At 43.0% G+C, this 18,263-nt stretch overlaps 3 protein-coding genes across 7 annotated transcripts; 1 reads left to right on the forward strand and 2 right to left on the reverse strand.

Moving 5' to 3' along the window:
• Window positions 1–575: 575 nt before the first annotated feature.
• On the reverse strand, window positions 576–6,855 carry hnrnpdl (heterogeneous nuclear ribonucleoprotein D-like). Of its 5 annotated transcripts, XR_014631253.1 has the most exons (9): window positions 5,689–6,855; window positions 4,671–4,839; window positions 4,332–4,493; window positions 3,945–4,076; window positions 3,394–3,505; window positions 3,063–3,224; window positions 2,159–2,258; window positions 1,643–1,746; window positions 576–878 (listed from the first exon to the last, which is right to left on the reverse strand). XR_014631253.1 is itself a non-coding variant. In XM_084461333.1 (8 exons), exons 1-7 carry the CDS (start codon window positions 5,775–5,777, stop codon window positions 2,188–2,190), a joined length of 897 nt encoding a protein of 298 aa, XP_084317459.1. In that variant the 5' UTR covers window positions 5,778–6,855; the 3' UTR covers window positions 576–878; window positions 2,159–2,187. The 5 variants fall into 5 exon arrangements, 3 of the variants coding, with proteins under 3 accessions (XP_084317459.1, XP_084317458.1, XP_084317457.1); XR_014631254.1 differs by having other exon boundaries at window positions 1,643–2,258; XM_084461333.1 differs by lacking the exon at window positions 1,643–1,746.
• A 103-nt stretch (window positions 6,856–6,958) lies between these two features.
• On the forward strand, window positions 6,959–13,078 carry enoph1 (enolase-phosphatase 1). Its single transcript, XM_084461335.1, has 6 exons — window positions 6,959–8,100; window positions 8,288–8,389; window positions 10,402–10,604; window positions 11,047–11,179; window positions 11,430–11,553; window positions 12,020–13,078. The coding sequence occupies exons 1-6, from the start codon at window positions 8,017–8,019 to the stop codon at window positions 12,157–12,159; spliced, it is 786 nt and encodes a 261-aa protein (XP_084317461.1). The 5' UTR covers window positions 6,959–8,016; the 3' UTR covers window positions 12,160–13,078.
• Window positions 13,079–13,695: 617 nt separating this feature from the next.
• Window positions 13,696–16,463, reverse strand: tmem150c (transmembrane protein 150C; the record flags this gene model as incomplete). The annotated part of the gene is made up of 7 exons (XM_084449949.1): window positions 13,696–14,237; window positions 14,968–15,145; window positions 15,508–15,635; window positions 15,923–15,990; window positions 16,083–16,115; window positions 16,205–16,258; window positions 16,390–16,463. The coding sequence occupies 7 exons, from the start codon at window positions 16,461–16,463 to the stop codon at window positions 14,029–14,031; spliced, it is 744 nt and encodes a 247-aa protein (XP_084306075.1). The 3' UTR covers window positions 13,696–14,028.
• Between the last annotated feature and the right edge of the window lie 1,800 nt (window positions 16,464–18,263).

The following is an 18,263-nucleotide window of genomic DNA, read 5'->3' on the forward strand; positions in this document are numbered from 1 at the left end:
AAATTAACGTTAGCTGTAACTTGTACCTAGCTAGCTAGCATTAACGCATTAGCCACTGGGTTGTTGATCTGACTTTCTATTGTTGCCACTAGCACAAGCTTTGTTACTCAGCAGGACAAATATATAAATAGTATAGACAACTGTTACTACAACAAACTACAATTAATTGGCCAGTTTTATCCTTGTTCAGGCAGGCAGCAGAATGCTATAGTAGCTAGTTGACTGGCACTGATTGTTTTGAAACCCGGGGTAACCTAAATGGGTGGCGTTTTCATCTTAAACGAATCGACCCGATCCACACAAGAGAAACCCACCCATCCGGGCTAACCCTAGTTTCTTAACTTTCTTATACGTGTCATGCATGGTGGGTGGAAATGTTTTGACTGAGGTGCTTGGCCATATGGACCAAAATCATGGATTTATTAATAGAACACACAAGCAACTTTCTGACATTAACTTTGTCTGCAAATAGGCAGAGCTGTGTGTGACAGGATATAGGCCTAGTTATTGTAATGGGCCCCCACATTGTAATAAAATGCAGATTGTACATTCAAAATTTACAAAAGAGTCTTGACAGCATTGTACCCTCTTTATTAATCCCTTTGCACGGCGGAAAATCTTTTGATAACAAAATGTTCAAAATCAAGGTATAAGAACACACATCTGGACTTGATTTAGACTAACAGAGTACAAAGTGAAGGTGGGTAAAGAACAGTGTGGGAAAAAAACACTATGTACAAAATCTGACACTGCGTCAAGCTTCATCTCAGGAGGAGGACAGTGAAATGAAGGTCTGTTAAAATCATGAGCTGATCTCAGGACAGGGTTCCCCAAGCTGCCACCAGGGTACAGGGTCATTCTCCGGCCAGCCAGCCTGTCTGCGAACAAGGACATAATAAAAGAAAAGCTTTTACTCATTTTGGACCACTTTGAATAGTTTGAACCGAAAAAAGAACACGTCCATGTCTCACTGTTTAACTTCTTGTGCTGTCAACTTTAAACTATTAAGTTTATGTTTATATCTCCATTCCGTTTTAAAGATCATATGTAGAACTTGCAGCTTCACACATTGCAGCTAACCGGTACCCCAGCTTGCTAAAGATTCAGCTCCAATGAATTAGTCAACAATTTCACCATACAGGAGAAAATCCAAATACTGTATAGACCTCTTACTGTAACAGGAGATAAATTTGCACTCACTTGTCAGATCCACAATCGCACAAATAGGGAATTTAACGTCAGCTTTATATAGCATCATAAAGCTGGTTTACATATGATCTTTAACAACTATGTTTAAAAAAGGTTTGATGTTTATCAAGTGAAGTTCTCTAAGGGCTATAAAGAAAAAGCAAGCATCATGAGTTTAAGCAATTTAAGAGGGGTCATTATAGAAAAAACAAAACAAAAACACTGAAGCTCCAGAACTGAAACACAAGACCAGTAAAATAAAGAGGATACACAGTACAGTCGTTAAGTACACTTTTAGCTTTCATTTTATGTAATTCCTGTAAAAAACACATTTTAGAAAATTGTTAAAGGAAACATTGAACAACTTATAAAATGAAAAACAGGGTGATTTTTCCTTTTGTCTTTATGTTTCTTTCTGTTTATCGCTGGTACAGGAAGTTGGAAGAGACCATACCACAGGACAGCGTTTCCTTGTGCATGCCGTGCTCTCTGCCCGCTATGTGCGACGCCCAGAGAATGTCGTGGTCAGGTGACACACGGCCTGCAATGAAGTCCCCACTGGCAGGTACAAACAAGGTACAATATCAGTTAGGAAAAGAAAGGGAAAAAAAGGGATAGGTCCTTACTTTGTACCCTTTAGCAGTACTTTACCTGTTTACATTGCTATCAAGTCTCTTTATGTTATTTCCTTATGAATACCTGTTAAAAAGCAGGGGAAAAGGAGAATCTACAGAAAAACGCTTAAGTTTTTTCTGGAGAGCTTAATAAAAGGCAAACCGCTACAAAAGCATTTTGCAATTAAAGATCTATAGACATTCTTAGAATCTTAGATTTAGCCTTCAGAATAGGATGCGTGGTCAGGGTAACCACTTGCTTTCTCTCTTTAGAAATTTTAGAGAAATTGTTTTGTCTATTGATCTTTAAAAGTTTTAAGTTAAGCCAAAGGTGACACTCAAAAATATGATCTTACCAGAAGTCTTAGCAAGTCTTATAATTTTATCAGTAGGGCTGGTAGTTGTTCTGATGGGTTCCACCCTCTCGAGAGGCCTTCCCGTAGCTGCTCAGCTGGCCTATGTGAAGGTCAAAGTTTTAAGAGGTCAGAGGTTAAAAAAAAAAGGCAGACTGAGAAATTAAAACCATAAAAATGTTAATCATGGAAAATCCATGTTGCTTCATTTTTCACCATACAAAGCATTAAGGTAAGACAGCTATAATCTGTAGGATGTAGCCTGAATACTTTCTGCACACATTCAATAACCTTTGTTATATTATCTTAGAATTGGGAGCCTTGGAATATAGATGATTATTTTAAACACTGATAGATGCATGGTAACATTGCTAGATATGGAGATAGTGATGTGCCACTGACGGCTCTCCCAGCATCCCAGTTATCCACACCCATCCCCTGAGGTGTGCGTTTATGAATATTGCACATAGAGCTGCTGTAAGATTCATATTCTCTAAACATCTAATTCACACTTCAGTGAAAAGGGTGGAGAACTGGAATTCAGGGATTATGTGCAAACCCATAGCTATCTGTGTCATCATATCCTAAATGGGAGGTCATAAACTTGTAGATAGTGAGTCTTGCTGAAACCAATAGCATCAGCTTAAAGAGCTCATGGTTGTTGAACTGTAATGATTCTCTATCAAGTAGCGAATTGCACTGCCTGGATATAGTGATCCTCACAATCATGCATCAGAGCAAAGAAACCCAAGGCAGGCAGCAATGCAGATATCGGTTTATTTTTCCAGAACTATTGAATACATACAAGGATACTTGCATCTGCTGTTTTTTCTAGAAGTACATGAGTTGTTGCTGAAAGGCACTGCTCCATTTAGGCCTAGTATTTGGCGTCAATAAGTTAGCTTACCATTGTAGTCATCGTAGCCCTGTCCATAACCATAACTATTATAGTTGTAGCCAGAGTAGTCATAGCCAGTGTAGCCATTGTAGCCCTGGTTGTATCCATTGCCATAGCTTCCATAGTTCTGGCCATAGTAGTTGCTGTAGCCCTGATTGTAGTTACTCTGACCTAAATCAAGAAATCAGAAAGGTTAATATGACAAGACTGTATTGACGCTTTTCGGAGAAGACATTTTCTGCAAAGAATCCATTGCCTTGTGCTGAATGGGTGACTTGGTGTTCCCGAGCTCTAAGCTGCAGCCTATCAGAGGTTGGAAATGCGGTGCAGTTGTAGTTACCTCCTCTGCCCCGCCCCCTGTACCCTCCTCTGCCTCCCCCGTAGCCCCGGTCTCCTCTGTGCTGCTGTTGCTGTCTGTATACTTCTTTAGGCTGGGCCACCTTGATTTCACACTGCCAGGAGCAAATCAATAAACATGATCAACATGCATTAGTGGCATGGACACAAATATACTCAAATATACTCATTTATATCCATATAGCATGGATATAAATAGACTCTCAACTGTCTAACACACAGTATCAGCTGTTGTATTTATATTTTGCTACTCATGCACTTTGGCTTTAGCACTAGATTATGCTCTTAGTCAACTTGTTTAGAAAGGAGATGCACTTATGAGTTCTGGCAAGTAGTAGTACACTGACAACCTACATTAAATGCAATTATTGTTTCTTTGTCTTAGCGTCTGCTAAATGACTAATGTAATGTAAGTCAGGGGTCAAGTTGTGTCAAGTTGTGTTCTGAATAACTTTTAGAGCTTAAAGTTTTATCTTTACACCAAGACTATAAAAGAGAAAGAAAAATGTAAAGTGCTATTGACATTCTGAATACCTTTCCACTTCCAACTTGATGGTATCTGCACTCCAAGAGCTTCTGGACAGGACTTTCTTCTGTGTACGTCACGAAGCAGAACCCTCTGCGCTCATTGGTTTTGGCGTCCATAGGAAGCTCAATGCTTTCAATCTGTCAACACAACATATTTCCTTGATAAATACTAGCAAGTAGGCATACTGTACCATACATAAAATAATTAATACAGTTAGTTAGACTTGGCCATGAAGTGACAGCAGTCTAAGGGGCAGTTGCTTTGAAATGTCTCCATAAAAATGTTTACGTTTTAACCCGGAAAATGCTGATGTTGGTCGGTGCACCAGTTTGAATCTAAAATCACATTTTAATTTGGCTGTAACTTCCTCCATCTCTGTGTTCATAATTTACCTCACCAAACGTGCCAAAATATTCCCTGATGTCTTCCTCTGGAGTATCTGGGCTTAGGCCTCCCACAAACACCTTCTTAGGAGGCTCCTTCCCCTTCATGGCTTTGGCTCGCTTGGGGTCGATCAGTTTCCCATCCAGCTTGTGTTCCTTGAGTTCCAGGACCTGCAGTTAGGCAGTTATTACACATTATTTCCCGGTTTCAATGTGGTTCTATTGCACTACGTGTTGTGTGTCTATTAAATGTATAGCTCTTAAATATTTACCAGTTAAGAGCTTAATGTAGTATTAAAATGGTTAAATGCTAGCATTGTTGTCATATTGAATCTTGATTCTACTTACTCTGTCTACACTTTCAGCATCTTTGAAGAGGACAAAGCCGAAACCTCGGGACCGCCCCGTCATCAAGTCTGTTTTGATGGTGCAGTCCAACACCTCCCCAAACTTGGACAGGTAATCTGTGAGGTCCGTTTTGCTGGTGTCCCAACTCAGTCCACCAATGAACATCTTGCTGTGAATAAAGATCATGAAGAGGGCATTTTATTAAAATGCAGACCGTGATCAAAACCAGTCCATCTGAATTTTCAGATACAATCAAGATCAACCCCCTTTGTCAGAAGCACTGTTTCATAATGGTACGGACTGGTTCATAATGGAAAGTGTTAATATTGAAGAGGTTTTAGTGACTTGGTCTACTTCAAAGTTGTCGTACCTTAGCTAGCTAACGTTACAGCTTTCCGATTACGGGGCTAATAACGTTTCTCTAAGAGGAGAAAACACAAGCAGGCTGACCCAACTTCAGCTCACTCAACAGGGGCAAGGGCTTGTAGAGCACCCAAACAGCTGATAACTACGTTAGTCTACTAGTAGCAAAATGGTGAGGTGAAGAGGGGAGATATCCGGCTAGTTAACTAGCGAGGAGTCGGTGCTTAGCACTGTAACATTAGTTAACGTTAGCCAGCTAGTAGTTTAACACACTCTTGACGTTGACAGCTAGCCAACTTATGTAAACGTTTACACCTGTCAGTTCAGGAAGGCGGATTGGCACATAGTGCGACTATACTGCGTATCCAACTGGCTAGTTCTAGCGGTATTTGTGGCGGTAACGTTACACAGCTAACATGAGCTAAGTTAGGTAAGCCGGCTAACGTAACTGACCATGTCACAAGAAGGTAGCTATCTAGAGGATAACCCCTGGGGATCACCAGGCACCGATCTTTCGTCGGGTTATCTAGCTGACGTTAGCTATCCACTGTGACCAGCAAGCTTCGGCTAGCAGCAAGACAGGCTGGCTAGCTAACTGCTTGAGTTTGACAGCTAGCCGGCAAGTTAGCTAGCTAGCTAGCTCACCACCACTTACCCGTCATCTTGCTGATTTTTGCTTGCGTTTATTTTGGAACCCTCTGGAAATTCATCTGTGCTGAAGTCAACCTGGCTATCGGTCTCCATTTTCCCACTTACAGGGGCTATATATTAGCTAGCTATAGCTAGTTAATTATACAACTAAGTTATTCGGGTTGGATGACAATTCCAGACTGGTTTAGCTAGGTGGCTAGTTTCGATTCCTATGTAAAATGGCTGACATCAAGGGCGGACAGGGCGGAGTGACGCAGTTCATGTGGTTTGTGTGTAAGTCCGGTAGGGGGCCCTAGCACAAGTGGCTAATCTACTGTACTGTGTAGACATAAGAGTCTAGACTTGTATCCTTTGGCACAACGATGGGTTATGTAGCAAAATCGTCTATTAATTATTTGATATTAATTATGAAATTATTCATTCATGTCACAACTATGAATTTGTAAGCATTTCATTCATTGTACACAGGACTTGAACCAGAAAAAGCAGCAGTGTAGTCAGACTGTAGTGTGTAGGCCTAGAATGATTTTCTTTCTCCTGGCACTTTGATGTCACTGAACTGGAACGGGAAAAGGTCACTCTATGCTTCAGGGCTCTTGTTGTATCCTGCTTTATATATAAAAAAAAAAAGAAAGAAAGAATGTCCCTGCTTTATCCTGAGTCGGTCTGCTGTAACTCAATTCATTTATTATTCCTAACTGCAGACTGTCAATCACAATTATTCCTCTGTCAGGCAATCACTTCATATAGAGAAGGGTGTCACCATCTGAGTGGATGGCGACACACCACCTTAAGCTCAACCTGGACAAGACTGAGCTGCTGTTCCTCCTGGGGAAGGGCTGCCCGCACTGCGACCTGGCCATCAACTCGGACTGCGAGGAATCTGGGTGTGACCGTGGACGACAAACTGTCGTTCTCTGCACATATCACATCCGTTACACGCTCTTGCAGATTCCTACTCTACAACATCACGAGCCCTTCACCCTTTCCTCACTGATGAAACGGCGCAGGTGCTCATCCAGGCCCTTGTCATCTCCCGCCTGGACTACTGCAACTCCCTCCTTGCTGGGGCCCCAGCATCAGCTATTAAACCTCTGAAGCTTGTCCATAAAGCTGCCACTCACCTAGTGTTCAACCACCCCAAGTTCTCCCACACAATTTCCCTTCTCCGTTCTCTACACTGGCTCCCAGCAGCTCGTATCTAGTTTAAAACTTAAGTTTTAGCCTACAGGTAGCCTCTCATCGCCAGGCTCTCCTGGGGGGAGAGTCTGGTTTCTATTTATTTTCTGTCTAGAGCCGTCTGGTATCATGTCACACAAATTCTGAATCCAGCAGCCTAGTCTTGCCAGTCACTACGAATTAGAATAAAACATGGACATACCAAACCAAACCAAGTAGCCTATTCCAGAAGAAGTTCTTGCCGCATCGCATTGTAGGTTTATTGGCAGGCCCGTTTTTGGACAGGGGGATCACTATCCTCTTAGACCGGAAACCACAACTTCAAAGCAAATAGGCTCCAGGATAGCCTATAGGGCAATGAAAGGAATAGCTCCCTCCTACCTCCAGGCCAAGGTCAAGCCCTTACACCCCCTCCCGACCACTACGCTCTGCTACCTTGGGGCGACTGGTTGCCCTGTCACTCCGAGACCCCTGCAGTCGATCGACAAGGTCATGGCTCTTTTCTGTCCTGGCCCCACAATGGTAGAATCAGAGTCACTGCTCATCTTTTGCTGCAGGCTCAAAACTCACCTCTTTAAGAAGTACAACCAGGATCCTCCCTCTTAAGCACCTATTATATTTTTAGTTTGCTACTCTTGCACTTTGCCTTCAGCACTAGATTATGCTCTTAGTCACTTGTTTAGAAAGGAGATACACTTGTGAGTTCTGGTGAGTAGTACACTGACTTCTATGTTAAATGCAATCGATCTTAGTCGATCAGGATAAAAGCGTCAACTAAATGACTAATGTAATAGATTGGGAGGACAGGGCACACAATTTGCGCCCCCACCCCACCCCTGCGTTCTCGCGTTATTTGCTCTGGTCCGGCCCACCCCATGTGAGCATGTTGAATGTTGCATTCTTCTCGGTGTTGAGGGCATGCATATAGGTTGAGTGAGAGCTGTATTTTGCAATCTAGAGTCAACCAATAAATTCGTTTTTGCACAGATAACGTTAACGTTGTTCTAAATTACCCCGTTGTCATCCAGAAGCTTGCTAGCTAGCTGTTTTAATTTGTGGGCTCTGTTGATTTCTGAAGTCAAGGCTTTGTTAGCAGCTAGCTAATAATAAGGAGCCAAAGCTAGACTTGTGCGGGCTAACGTTTTCTGGAAATATGGCCACGGTTGCTATCCCTGCAAACTGTAGTGCCCTCTTGCTGGATATTGAGGGAACCACGACACCGATCACGTTTGTAAAGGTGGGTAAATGGTCTGGGATAAATGTAAGTTCTATGTATGGCTAGCTAATATTAGCTGAGTAACCTAACGTGTGCTCTGGCTAGTGTCAGGGTTAATGTGCATTATTCTTTGTTGAATAACGTTATATGGTCTCAAGCTAGCCAACTACGATACCTAGCTATCTTCATTGCATTTTCTCTTTTTCAGGATATCTTATTTCCCTACATCAAGGAGCATCTGGAGGATTATCTGTCCGCGCACTGGGAAGAGGATGAGTGTAAACAAGATGTGCATCTTCTGAAGAAACAGGTCGGTTCTGAGTACATTGGCTTGGGGTTGATAGTCAACAGTGGCCAACACACACACACACACACACACACAAGTTAAGTGCCTGTCATAAGCTGTCTGAACACCTACTGCTAATGCAGAATTAGCCTGCTCAACATTAGGACCTCAAGTCTGAACAGAAACGTCTCTAATACCTCCCCTGTAATACAGATGATTAAATCTAATCCAGTTCTTATCTAAAGTGCCCTGCATCCTGTCATGTGTGATGACGTGAGTGTAGGAGATGAGCCTGCCGAGCAGCATCCTCACTTCGGTGCTGAATGCTGCTACCCCACACTGCAGATATTCACTCAGTATTTCTGTCTTCTGCTCTATCATGTATTGACAAACTGGTTGTGCGACCTGCAGGGCAACTAGATGGATAGATCGATCGAACACAGGTTACTCGTTGAGGCAATGTGAGCAGCATTTATGTCCTTGTCCTCCCAGCATCATGCTGGCACAGCCCGGTAGTATGTTATGCTATAAACATTGGTTTTGGCCTAGACTGTAATGATGCATTGGAAAACAGCGCACATTAAGATCAGTCCACTATGTCCTCCAAACAAAGCCATATAACTCACCAAAGTATCAATGTCTACGGCCTGCTATGGGTATCACCTCGTCGGTCTGAAAACCGTCAGCTTTCAATGCTCTGTTTTACTCGGTATGTGTGGGCGTCACATTTGTTTCTTTTACTGGTAATTGTAGCACCTGCTACAATTACCAGTCCCAGCCTGTCTTGTTACCACCTGGACTGTGACCCATGCTTATACTGAGAAAAACAGCTTTGGGAGCTGGCAGTTTTCGGGCCGACTATAAATTACTTGCAAAAGTATGTCTATTGTGGTTTATGATACAGGAGACCCTAGCGCTACTAATTGGGGTGACAGTGACACCCAAAGCAAGCCTTGGGCATTGATGCGTATGAGTTGTGTCTTTGTTTGGACTTAGTGGAGTATTTGCTGATGTGCTCTGTGTTTCCAATGCAGCGTTACAAGGCTCAGTATACAGGTCTAGTGTTGCCCCAGTTCCCCCGGCACACACATCGATGCAGGTGCCAGAGCACCATGACCTAAAGAACACTTGACAAAGAGCTAGAGACAATGTCCCAAGTATTGCTGTAGAAATTAGAGGAATGGATGCACTTATATTATCACTGCAGCTCCTGTCATATTACAGAATGGGTTTAGACTGGTTTGTCTGTGAATGGATGGACCCAATGAAATTAACTCCCTCTCATTAAACTTATTGAATTGGAGATGGGTGATCAATTCTTATTAACCGGTTGATGTCATCTTGAATATAGTATAAGCCACATTGTTTCCTGTCTGTAATGAGCAGTTTCCATCTATAATGAGATTTGGGTGATCTGTGGAATGTGTTTTTGCAGCAGGTGCTTCTGGGTAATATCATGAGACTGGGTAGGATTTAGAAATGACCCTCTCATTTACCTTTCTGTGCATGATTTCTCTTGTCTGGCACAATGCAACCAGTCAAGTTGATCTAGACCCTTCAACGTCATAAATTGTGCTGCTATTGTGTGTATGTATTACTATGATGTTGATTGTTATATCTAGTCCTGGTATTTGAGCCTGTTCAGCACTACGGTCAACTATGGTTGTTGTAAATGTGCTATACAAATAAAGTTTAACTGGGCTTGACTTTGATGATAATGAATTGATAATCGGCTGGGGCGGCTGTATAGCTCAGGAGGTAGAGCGGGTCGTCCAATGATCGTAGGGTCGGCGGTTCGAATCCCGGCTCCTCCTGACTATGTCGAAGTGTCCTTGAGCAAGACATTGAACCCCAAATTGCTCCCAATGAGCAGGTTAGCACCTTGCATGGCAGCTGCCGCCATTGGTGTGTGAATGTGTGTGTGAATGGGTGAATGAGAGGCCTTCATTGTAAAGCGCTTTGGATAAAAGCGTTATATAAGTGCAGTCCATTTACCATAATCCAGTAAGGGTGACTCTCGGTCTCTCTCTTCTCAGGCTGAAGAGGACATTAGACAGAGCCGCTCTGGCCCGGTCCATGAGCTGGACCAGACGGTGCACACGGACGAGGAGAAGGCCATTAGGGAGGTGGTGGACAACGTGCTGTGGCAGATGGAGGCGGACAGGAAGACCACAGCGCTCAAACAGCTCCAGGGCCATATGTGGAGAGCAGCCTACGCTGCTGGGAGAATCAAAGGCGAGTAAGTAGCCAGCAGTGTTCCCTATTCTGAGTCCAAAAGGCTGGATTTTTTTTCCCCAAATAAAATAATAATAGGGGAGATTTCACCATGTAATTAAAGTTTATTTTGTCGTCAAGTATATTTGGCCTATATACTGCAAAGCCTTTTAATATATATATATATATATATATATATATATGCATATATATATATATATATATATTATATATATATATATATATATATATATATGTGTGTATATATATATATGCATGCATATAGAGAGAGAGAGAGAGATCTGCAGCATTCAATATCCTGACAATTTCTGACATAGTCCTCCCATCTCAATTTCTGACATAGTCCTCCCATCTCAATTTCTGACATAGTCCTCCCATCTCTGTAATGCTGTGCAGGATTGCTGATGTTTGCTCTGTCTGTCTGTTTGTCCTCTGCTGGGACACAGGATGTACCCGGATGTGGTTCCCTCCCTCAGACGCTGGAGACGCCAGGGCCTGAAGGTCTACATCTACTCCTCTGGCAGCGTGGAGGCACAGAAACTGCTGTTTGGTTATTCTGTAGAAGGAGACGTTTTAGATGTGAGCAAGCCCAGTCTTCTTTCTTCTTGTCCTTTTGAGGCCATTCACGGAAGGAAGGACACACTGTTGTTCTTGAATTGCTAGTATTAAAAATGTTGGCAAGTTCTACTGTAGCTTTTGCTGGGGAAACAAGCTTTCTCAAAATGAGTCCTGTTGTCTAACTCGCTTTGGGGTATTGCTGGTGTATTTGATGTTTGATGGACTGGGTTGACGTCATTGGCTAATGACTCTTCGTTGCTGGTCTTTTCAGCTATTTGATGGTCACTTTGACACCAACATAGGAGCAAAAGTAGAGGGCAAAAGCTATGAGAGAATCGCGGAGAGAATCGGATGTCAACCGGAAGAAATCACCTTCTTGACAGACGTGACACGGGGTAAGTGCTGCTTTGCAAACATTCTGCCGACTAATTCAGCAATGATTGCTGCTAACTTAAGCTAAGGCATTTCCACCCAGTCTTTCCATTGAAGGGTTTTTGATGGAATAAAGCTCAATAATTTTGTCTGCGGTTTGTCTATTCGGTGCACACACACTGTTATGGTAATGTTATTCTTTGGATTATCGTGTGGTATTACAATGGTATGCTCTGATATTTGAAAGACATGCTATCATATGTTGTTTTTCCTCACTAGAATAGCATTTGTGAGAGGCAGTTTCTGCCCTAATTCAGCACTAGCCTATTGGAGCTACACTTAATGAGGTTACAATGTGAGGCCTTCCCTGAGGCCATGCAGATGTGATTGTGTCAGAGCCCCAGTGCTTGCTCTGTGAGAACTACAGTACCCAGCTGCAGCAGAGTACAGCGAGGTCACAGTGCCGTACACCTGTGTTTGTCATTGCAGAGGCGAAGGCAGCAGAGGATGCAGGGGTGAACGTGGTGGTGGTGGTCAGGCACGGCAACATGGAGTTGACAGAGGACGAGAAGGCCCACTATGACCTCATTACATCCTTCAACCAACTGGAAGTGACAGGCAGTGCTTAACGCAGGAGGGGACTGGAGGGAGAGGGATTCTCTGGCCTGGTTCCATTTCCATCTCTGTCCCCTTACCCTCACTGCTGTCCGTATATCCTCTGATGTTCAAGTCTGAGAGGGTTGGAGGTAATACAGCAGATACAGTATGCTGTTTAGCTGGTTGGAGGGCTAGTAAAACCACCACACCATATCACTTTCATCCATGCAGCTCTTTCAGAGATATAGAGATTAATCTCTCTCATCTATGGACACAGAGCTATGAAAGGGTCTAAGAACTGATATGGAACCAGGCCATTCAGGGAAGGGGAATGGGACAAGCAAAAAGTGTTGTACTGGTCAGATAACTGGACATGTTAAGAACCTGTCAGGGTTTTTGTCACCTTTTTTTACCTTTTAAATAAAATCATATTTAAGTTGAATCACCATCCTTGTACCTCCTTTAAAATATCAGTCGGACAAGAGAGTGGGCTGCTGGAATTTGAAATATTGTCTTATCTTGTATGTTGAATAACAAGGACATTAATAAGGACATTGTTTGTTTGTTTTTTTATATGATTTAATGTTCTAACAAACCACAGTACAACGTTGAGATGCATGTCAGTGGTATAATGGTAATGATAGTCATGTAGAATATTATGACACTTTGGAATGGCATTACATACCAGCATTATGAACTAAATATGACATTGAGAAAAGTCTGATTCTGATTCAAACTGCTTTTTTATTGCCCAAGAGGCAGACTTTCCATCTGATTGCTTGGTTCCAGGGTTCAAGGGAGAAACTGGACAATAGGACCCCTTAACAAAATCCACACCATGATGTGATCCATCAGTGAGTATTTAGAAGAATGACAGGTAATCTACGTTCTCATATCTAGTAGACAGAAGAGTCGACCAGATAGAGCAGTAAAATTCAGTCAGAGATACACAGATGTTCATGCAAATCCATTTTCAATTAAACTTAAGTTTAAAGTTCAAATCATGTTTTAGGGAGTTGCCTAGCCACGAGATGATTGACAGTGACAACCGTTTCTGTCCTTTGTGCTCTCTCGAAGAGTATTGCTTTTGAGTGCTTTATAGTAGAAAACCACATTCATCCACAGACAATTTCAGTGATAATACATTCAAACAAGCACAACATGCAGTAGTGAACTCGGTAACTAATGGCCACATGTTGGTAGCCTCGTGAGACCATCCTGAGCTCGTTAGCTCACATCCTGGTTCTCTCCATGGACCAGTCTGGCCATGCAGCCATAAAAAACGGTTTGTGCTGGAGGCAGCGCCAGTGGGTGTGGATCAAAATGTATTAGCAGGGTTTTGGATCAGTCATCTAACGTTGCCAGCAGAGCTTCCGAATGCATTTGGGTGAAGAGCGAAAACATTCACCCCTGGGAAAAGTCTTGAATTCAGTTATTTGCAGTTCTTTTCGAGAAGGTTATGCCCACCAGTCCTGATTCAAGTGCTGCTATGAAGCATCGACACGAGCCTCCTCGAGGGCAACTCCATTGTTATGATTTGTCATCAACTAAACTGGATGCTGATTGGACAGGCAAAACAGATTTCTTTGTGCCAGACTGATTCGTGTAGAGAAACAGAATATGAGCTCACGAGATCAGGATGGTCTTACGAGCTAACCCACGGGAGGCAGATACTGTAACTTGAACTTGAATATGCAACAGTATTATTCACAATACTATTCTGATGGGATAAATTGACCAATTGGTTATTCAGACTAATTGAATAGCCAATGTTTAATCATCTGATCTCAAGATCACAGTCATGATGCTTACAACATCACTCGCATACAGCCCCCCTTAGTTCCTAAAACAGTTCTACCTCCAACAAGACCCCAAAAGTGCGCCTGTATCCCATCACAGCCCTATAGCTGGTCAGACTGGTACTCGGACACTTCGGAGAAGGTTTCGGAGAGGCTGAGCGGCGGGTCGCGCTCGTCCGTGCAGACGATCTCAAAGTGATAGTGGCGGAACTCGATGGCGAAGGTGCTGATGAAGGCCAGGAAGAACATGACCAGCGCCCACTGAGCCCTGGCGGCGTGCATGTGAAGACGCTGGGCCATCAAGGCAAAGTCTGGCCCGGGTGGGGTTAAGGGTCAAAGTGCAACACAAAAGCTGTATTGTGTAGTACTTGCTAATGTAATGTAAGTAGGCTAATCCGTTAATGTATATGCATTTATGTTAATGTATGTTATGTTTCGTTATTACATGTTTGGACCCCAGGAAGACTAGCTCGTCACCTAGGTGGCAGCTAATGGGGATCCTTTTAATAAATAAATAGTAAATGATTTATGTACTGGACATGTTTGGTCTAGAGTTACGATGGTGGTGCACGTCTGTGACACACCTACTGTATAGTGAGTGGACTTCATGAGTGAGGAACAGTGAAAGTGATGATGCAGAGATTCATACACATTTTGAGTCAATTCCATCTCAATCTACACACATCAGCGGGGTGTTGAAAGTTGAAAAGGAGAGATGATATCGTCGCTGTCGGGTCAAAACCTTGTATCTCCAAAATGGCCAGTTTTCAGATTGTTCAAAAGAACATTCCAATTTCTATGTTTTTAACATAAATTCACACATGAGGAGCTGTTTAGAATATATTTAATTGGTCCCAGCCTAAGGGCTGGGAGGTGTTCAGAGGTTGTAAAGGGTAGTCCCAGCTTTCAAATGATGTAAAAAAAAAAATGGAGATATGAGGTTTCCACCCGACAGCGATGGTATTGAACTTTGTTTATTGACTGAGCTGAAATGCCATTGATCCTGGCGTCTCCTGGCCGTCAGCCGGTGAGGAAGGATACACAGAAGCATGCAGGCGGTGACGGCGCCGGACAGAAGGAAACGAGGGATGCCCGCCCTCCTCCCCTCGTTCCTCAGGTTGACCTTGAAGGTGACGACCGACTGCACCCAGCAGAACAGCGTCCCCAGGCCGAAGGTCATGGACGTCCCGACGTTGTGGAGCTCCTCGTCGTTAGACAACTGGACCCGAGACACAACAACGCATGAAGCTCATTCATCTATTTCACCTCTAATACATTCATCCTCTCAAACGTCAATATGGTATCTATCGCCAGCAGTTTTTTTAAATGGTAAATGGACTGCACTTATATAGTGCTTTTATCCAAAGTGTTGTTCAATAGCCTTTCATTTACCAATTCACACACCAATGGCGGCAGCTTCCATGCAAGGTGCTAGCCTGCTCATTGGGAGCTCAAGGACACTTCGACATGTGGAGAGAGGAGGAGACGGGATTCGAACCGCCGACTCTGCGGTCACTGGACAACCTGAGCCGCAGCCGCACCTGAATAGTGGCGTCTCTTAGAGGAACATTGATACTGTACCTGAAAGTTTCCCACCAGCGTCATGCCGAAGCAGGCCAGGGACAAGGCCACCAGGCTGCCGATGTTCAGCCAGGGTTTGTGCACTCTGGGCTTCAGCTGGAGATACCGGAGGACTCCGATGATAAACCCTGAGAGAGAACAGCGAGAGACCAGTAAGGGATCTCTCACATAATCGTTTCTCTCTGTGTCACAAACTGTGGATGAGTGGGGAAAGCAATGAGGAATTGAAACACATGTAGTAAATTAATAGGCTGTAACTTCTAACTTGTTAATTTTACTTGTTCGGCATCTATATTTCTGGATATTATAATGTGACTGTTTCCTGTGCTGCCGGCATTGGTAAACAATAGTTGCTATTGTGCATTTTGTATGATCTATAAAAGCATGCATAGAGAAACCCATGCAGCAGTCCTACCCACAAACGCTGCCAAGTTCATGACCTGGCTAAACACACAGCTGGCAGGTGGAGCATTGCCTGCAATGCTGAAAAGAGGCAAAATAAATAAATTATTCATAGTTTTACTAGCAAAAACTACTGACCATTTCACAACATCCAGATAAGTAGCCAACTGTACCTAATGTAAGGGGGAGATTTGGGTCCAGATCGCCTTTGAGGGAAAAGTACATAGGCTAGACTTTAGTAGCCTACCGTTATTCAAATTTAGGATTATTCAACTATTTAAATTGTTCCCCTCACCTGTATTCTGAGATCAGAGGTGTTATTTTCTCATCTTCAACAGCTATGAAGTACCTGTGAAGATCACCAGGGGAAGGAAGTTACAAGCACAAAGGTGTGTGTGTGTGTGTGTGTGTGTGTGTGTGTGTGTGTGTGTGTGAGAGAGAGAGAGAGAGAGAGAGAGAGATTCAGTAACATTAACTTACACAACCCACAGCCCAGCAGCTGTGAAAAGGGAGTACATGATAGGGAGAAAGGTCCACGGACTGCACTTCCTCATGTTGCCCCTGTAATGAGACAAGAAACCAGCATTCAATGATGTGGCAGTTAATTTAAAGAAATAAACACAATTATGAACAGTGGAAAATGCCTACATCTACAAAGAAAAATCGAGTAGGCTAGCCTATGTTTCTGTTCTTGACTTGCCGCTAGGCCTGTAGGCTTTGCTCCTACCTAGCCTAGCTGTGGTGACCAACTGCAGACGAGTGTATTGAAACTGAAAGCATTCCGTTTCGCCAGTCTTTCTGTTCCGTTGTGCGGTCGGGGTTTCACTACCTCGCCACTGGACAGCAGCGCCAGCGCGTTTCTTGTCTTTTCCTAAATGCGGCTAACAGAGACTATCGCACAGTGCGCGTAATTATTGCAATCCACCCAACGCTATCAACAACAACGCTTATTAATTAGCCTATAAACTAAACTCATTGTGCACGTGTGGTTTAGCTGGCCTCAATCTAGCCAACACCGCTGATACATGCATAATTTAATACCCTGAATATAACACCCCGTGTAATCTTTAAACAGACACACAATATCATGTAACATTTCATCATCTTGTCTTTTGTTGATGGTTGAATTCGATGTAGGCTATTTTATTGTTCGGTATTGACTGTAAAATGGTGGATATGCTACCTTCAGTCCCGTTATTTCACCAATCCCAATGCTCCGTTATATCAGCAGACAAAAGCTTGGTGGTCGACAGTTCGGCACCTCCTGTGATCGAATTCCTTCCTCTTCTCATTTCATATTTCATCATTCGATTTTTTTCCCTCCGGAAATGGTCAGGGGGAAAATGTGTGCTTGGGAGCTACAGTTTTGGAGAAAGATATGGAACATGGTCCTATATGGAACATGGTCCGGGTCTGAGAAATCTGCGTTTTATATCTTGCAGCTGATTATAAGTGAGTGCAGTCAGAAAGCCAGGCCTCCTCACGTTATGTTCCATACCACATATCTACTCCTATAGGCTACAGACCTCAGTCCACCTGTTGCAGCAGATGTAGGATGAGGGGCAACCCAGTCACCATATAGCTTTATTTCTGATGTATAACTGGAATGCATCTATCCCCTGAAGACTGACGCCCCCCCACACACACACAAAAGAAGAAAGAAATGAAAATAAACATACAACTTTGCAACAGTTTATTGAAAAAGCATTCTCTAATTCTCTAATGCATGGCACAAACGTCAACACACAAGTGTAACGAGGAGACTAAAATAGACTAGTCGAATAGTAAAACTCACTCCCCTAGTATAAAGGATGTGCTAATGACCTTACTGAGTGGAATATATCTCTTGGTATACATGTTAGCACATCCGACTCCCGAGCGCAAGGTTGTAGGTTCGCATCCCGCCCTAGGCATTCCCTTAAAACATAAAACGTTGAAATGAAACGTTCATTCAGTGAAATGAAGTCTGTCGCACAAAACATTCTGCTGAAGTCCTTCCTGTCACCCAGCTGTAATGAGATAAACAATAGACTCATACATTCAGTGACCTACACCTCGATTTACTAATGCTTTGTGGTCCAGTCCAATCAATATAGGAAACGGACACCAGGGCATCATTGGTTTACATGGTTCCCCATTAGATGATGGTCAATACATATTCCATCAAGTCTGTGGCCTTTAATCATCAAGTGTCAACAGCATGCAAAACATATTTTTAATGTTTGTTCAATAGCATTGCAGTCGACAGCTACCAAATAACCATTTTGATAGAGCTGATCATGTCAATCCTGCTTTTTGGACATAACATGTGAATGACAAAAGAGACTATGTATTTGATACAATAATATAAACCA

This window comes from Borostomias antarcticus (assembly GCF_949987555.1).
Source record: "Borostomias antarcticus genome assembly, chromosome: 2".
Classification (NCBI taxonomy): Eukaryota; Metazoa; Chordata; class Actinopteri; order Stomiiformes; family Stomiidae; genus Borostomias; species Borostomias antarcticus.

Excerpts from the sequence above, each read along its gene's own strand:
- hnrnpdl (XM_084461333.1), bottom strand. The coding sequence starts at position 5,777 with ATGGAGACCGATAGCCAGGTTGACTTCAGCACAGATGAATTTCCAGAG. Across the intron at positions 4,494-4,670 it reads ATGCTGAAAGTGTAGACAGA|GTCCTGGAACTCAAGGAACA; the intron begins GTAAGTAGAATC and ends GCCTAACTGCAG. Across the intron at positions 2,259-3,062 it reads GGGCTACGATGACTACAATG|GCCAGCTGAGCAGCTACGGG; the intron begins GTAAGCTAACTT and ends ACCTTCACATAG.
- enoph1 (XM_084461335.1), top strand. The coding sequence starts at position 8,017 with ATGGCCACGGTTGCTATCCCTGCAAACTGTAGTGCCCTCTTGCTGGAT. Across the intron at positions 8,101-8,287 it reads CACCGATCACGTTTGTAAAG|GATATCTTATTTCCCTACAT; the intron begins GTGGGTAAATGG and ends TCTCTTTTTCAG. Across the intron at positions 11,554-12,019 it reads CTTGACAGACGTGACACGGG|AGGCGAAGGCAGCAGAGGAT; the intron begins GTAAGTGCTGCT and ends TTGTCATTGCAG.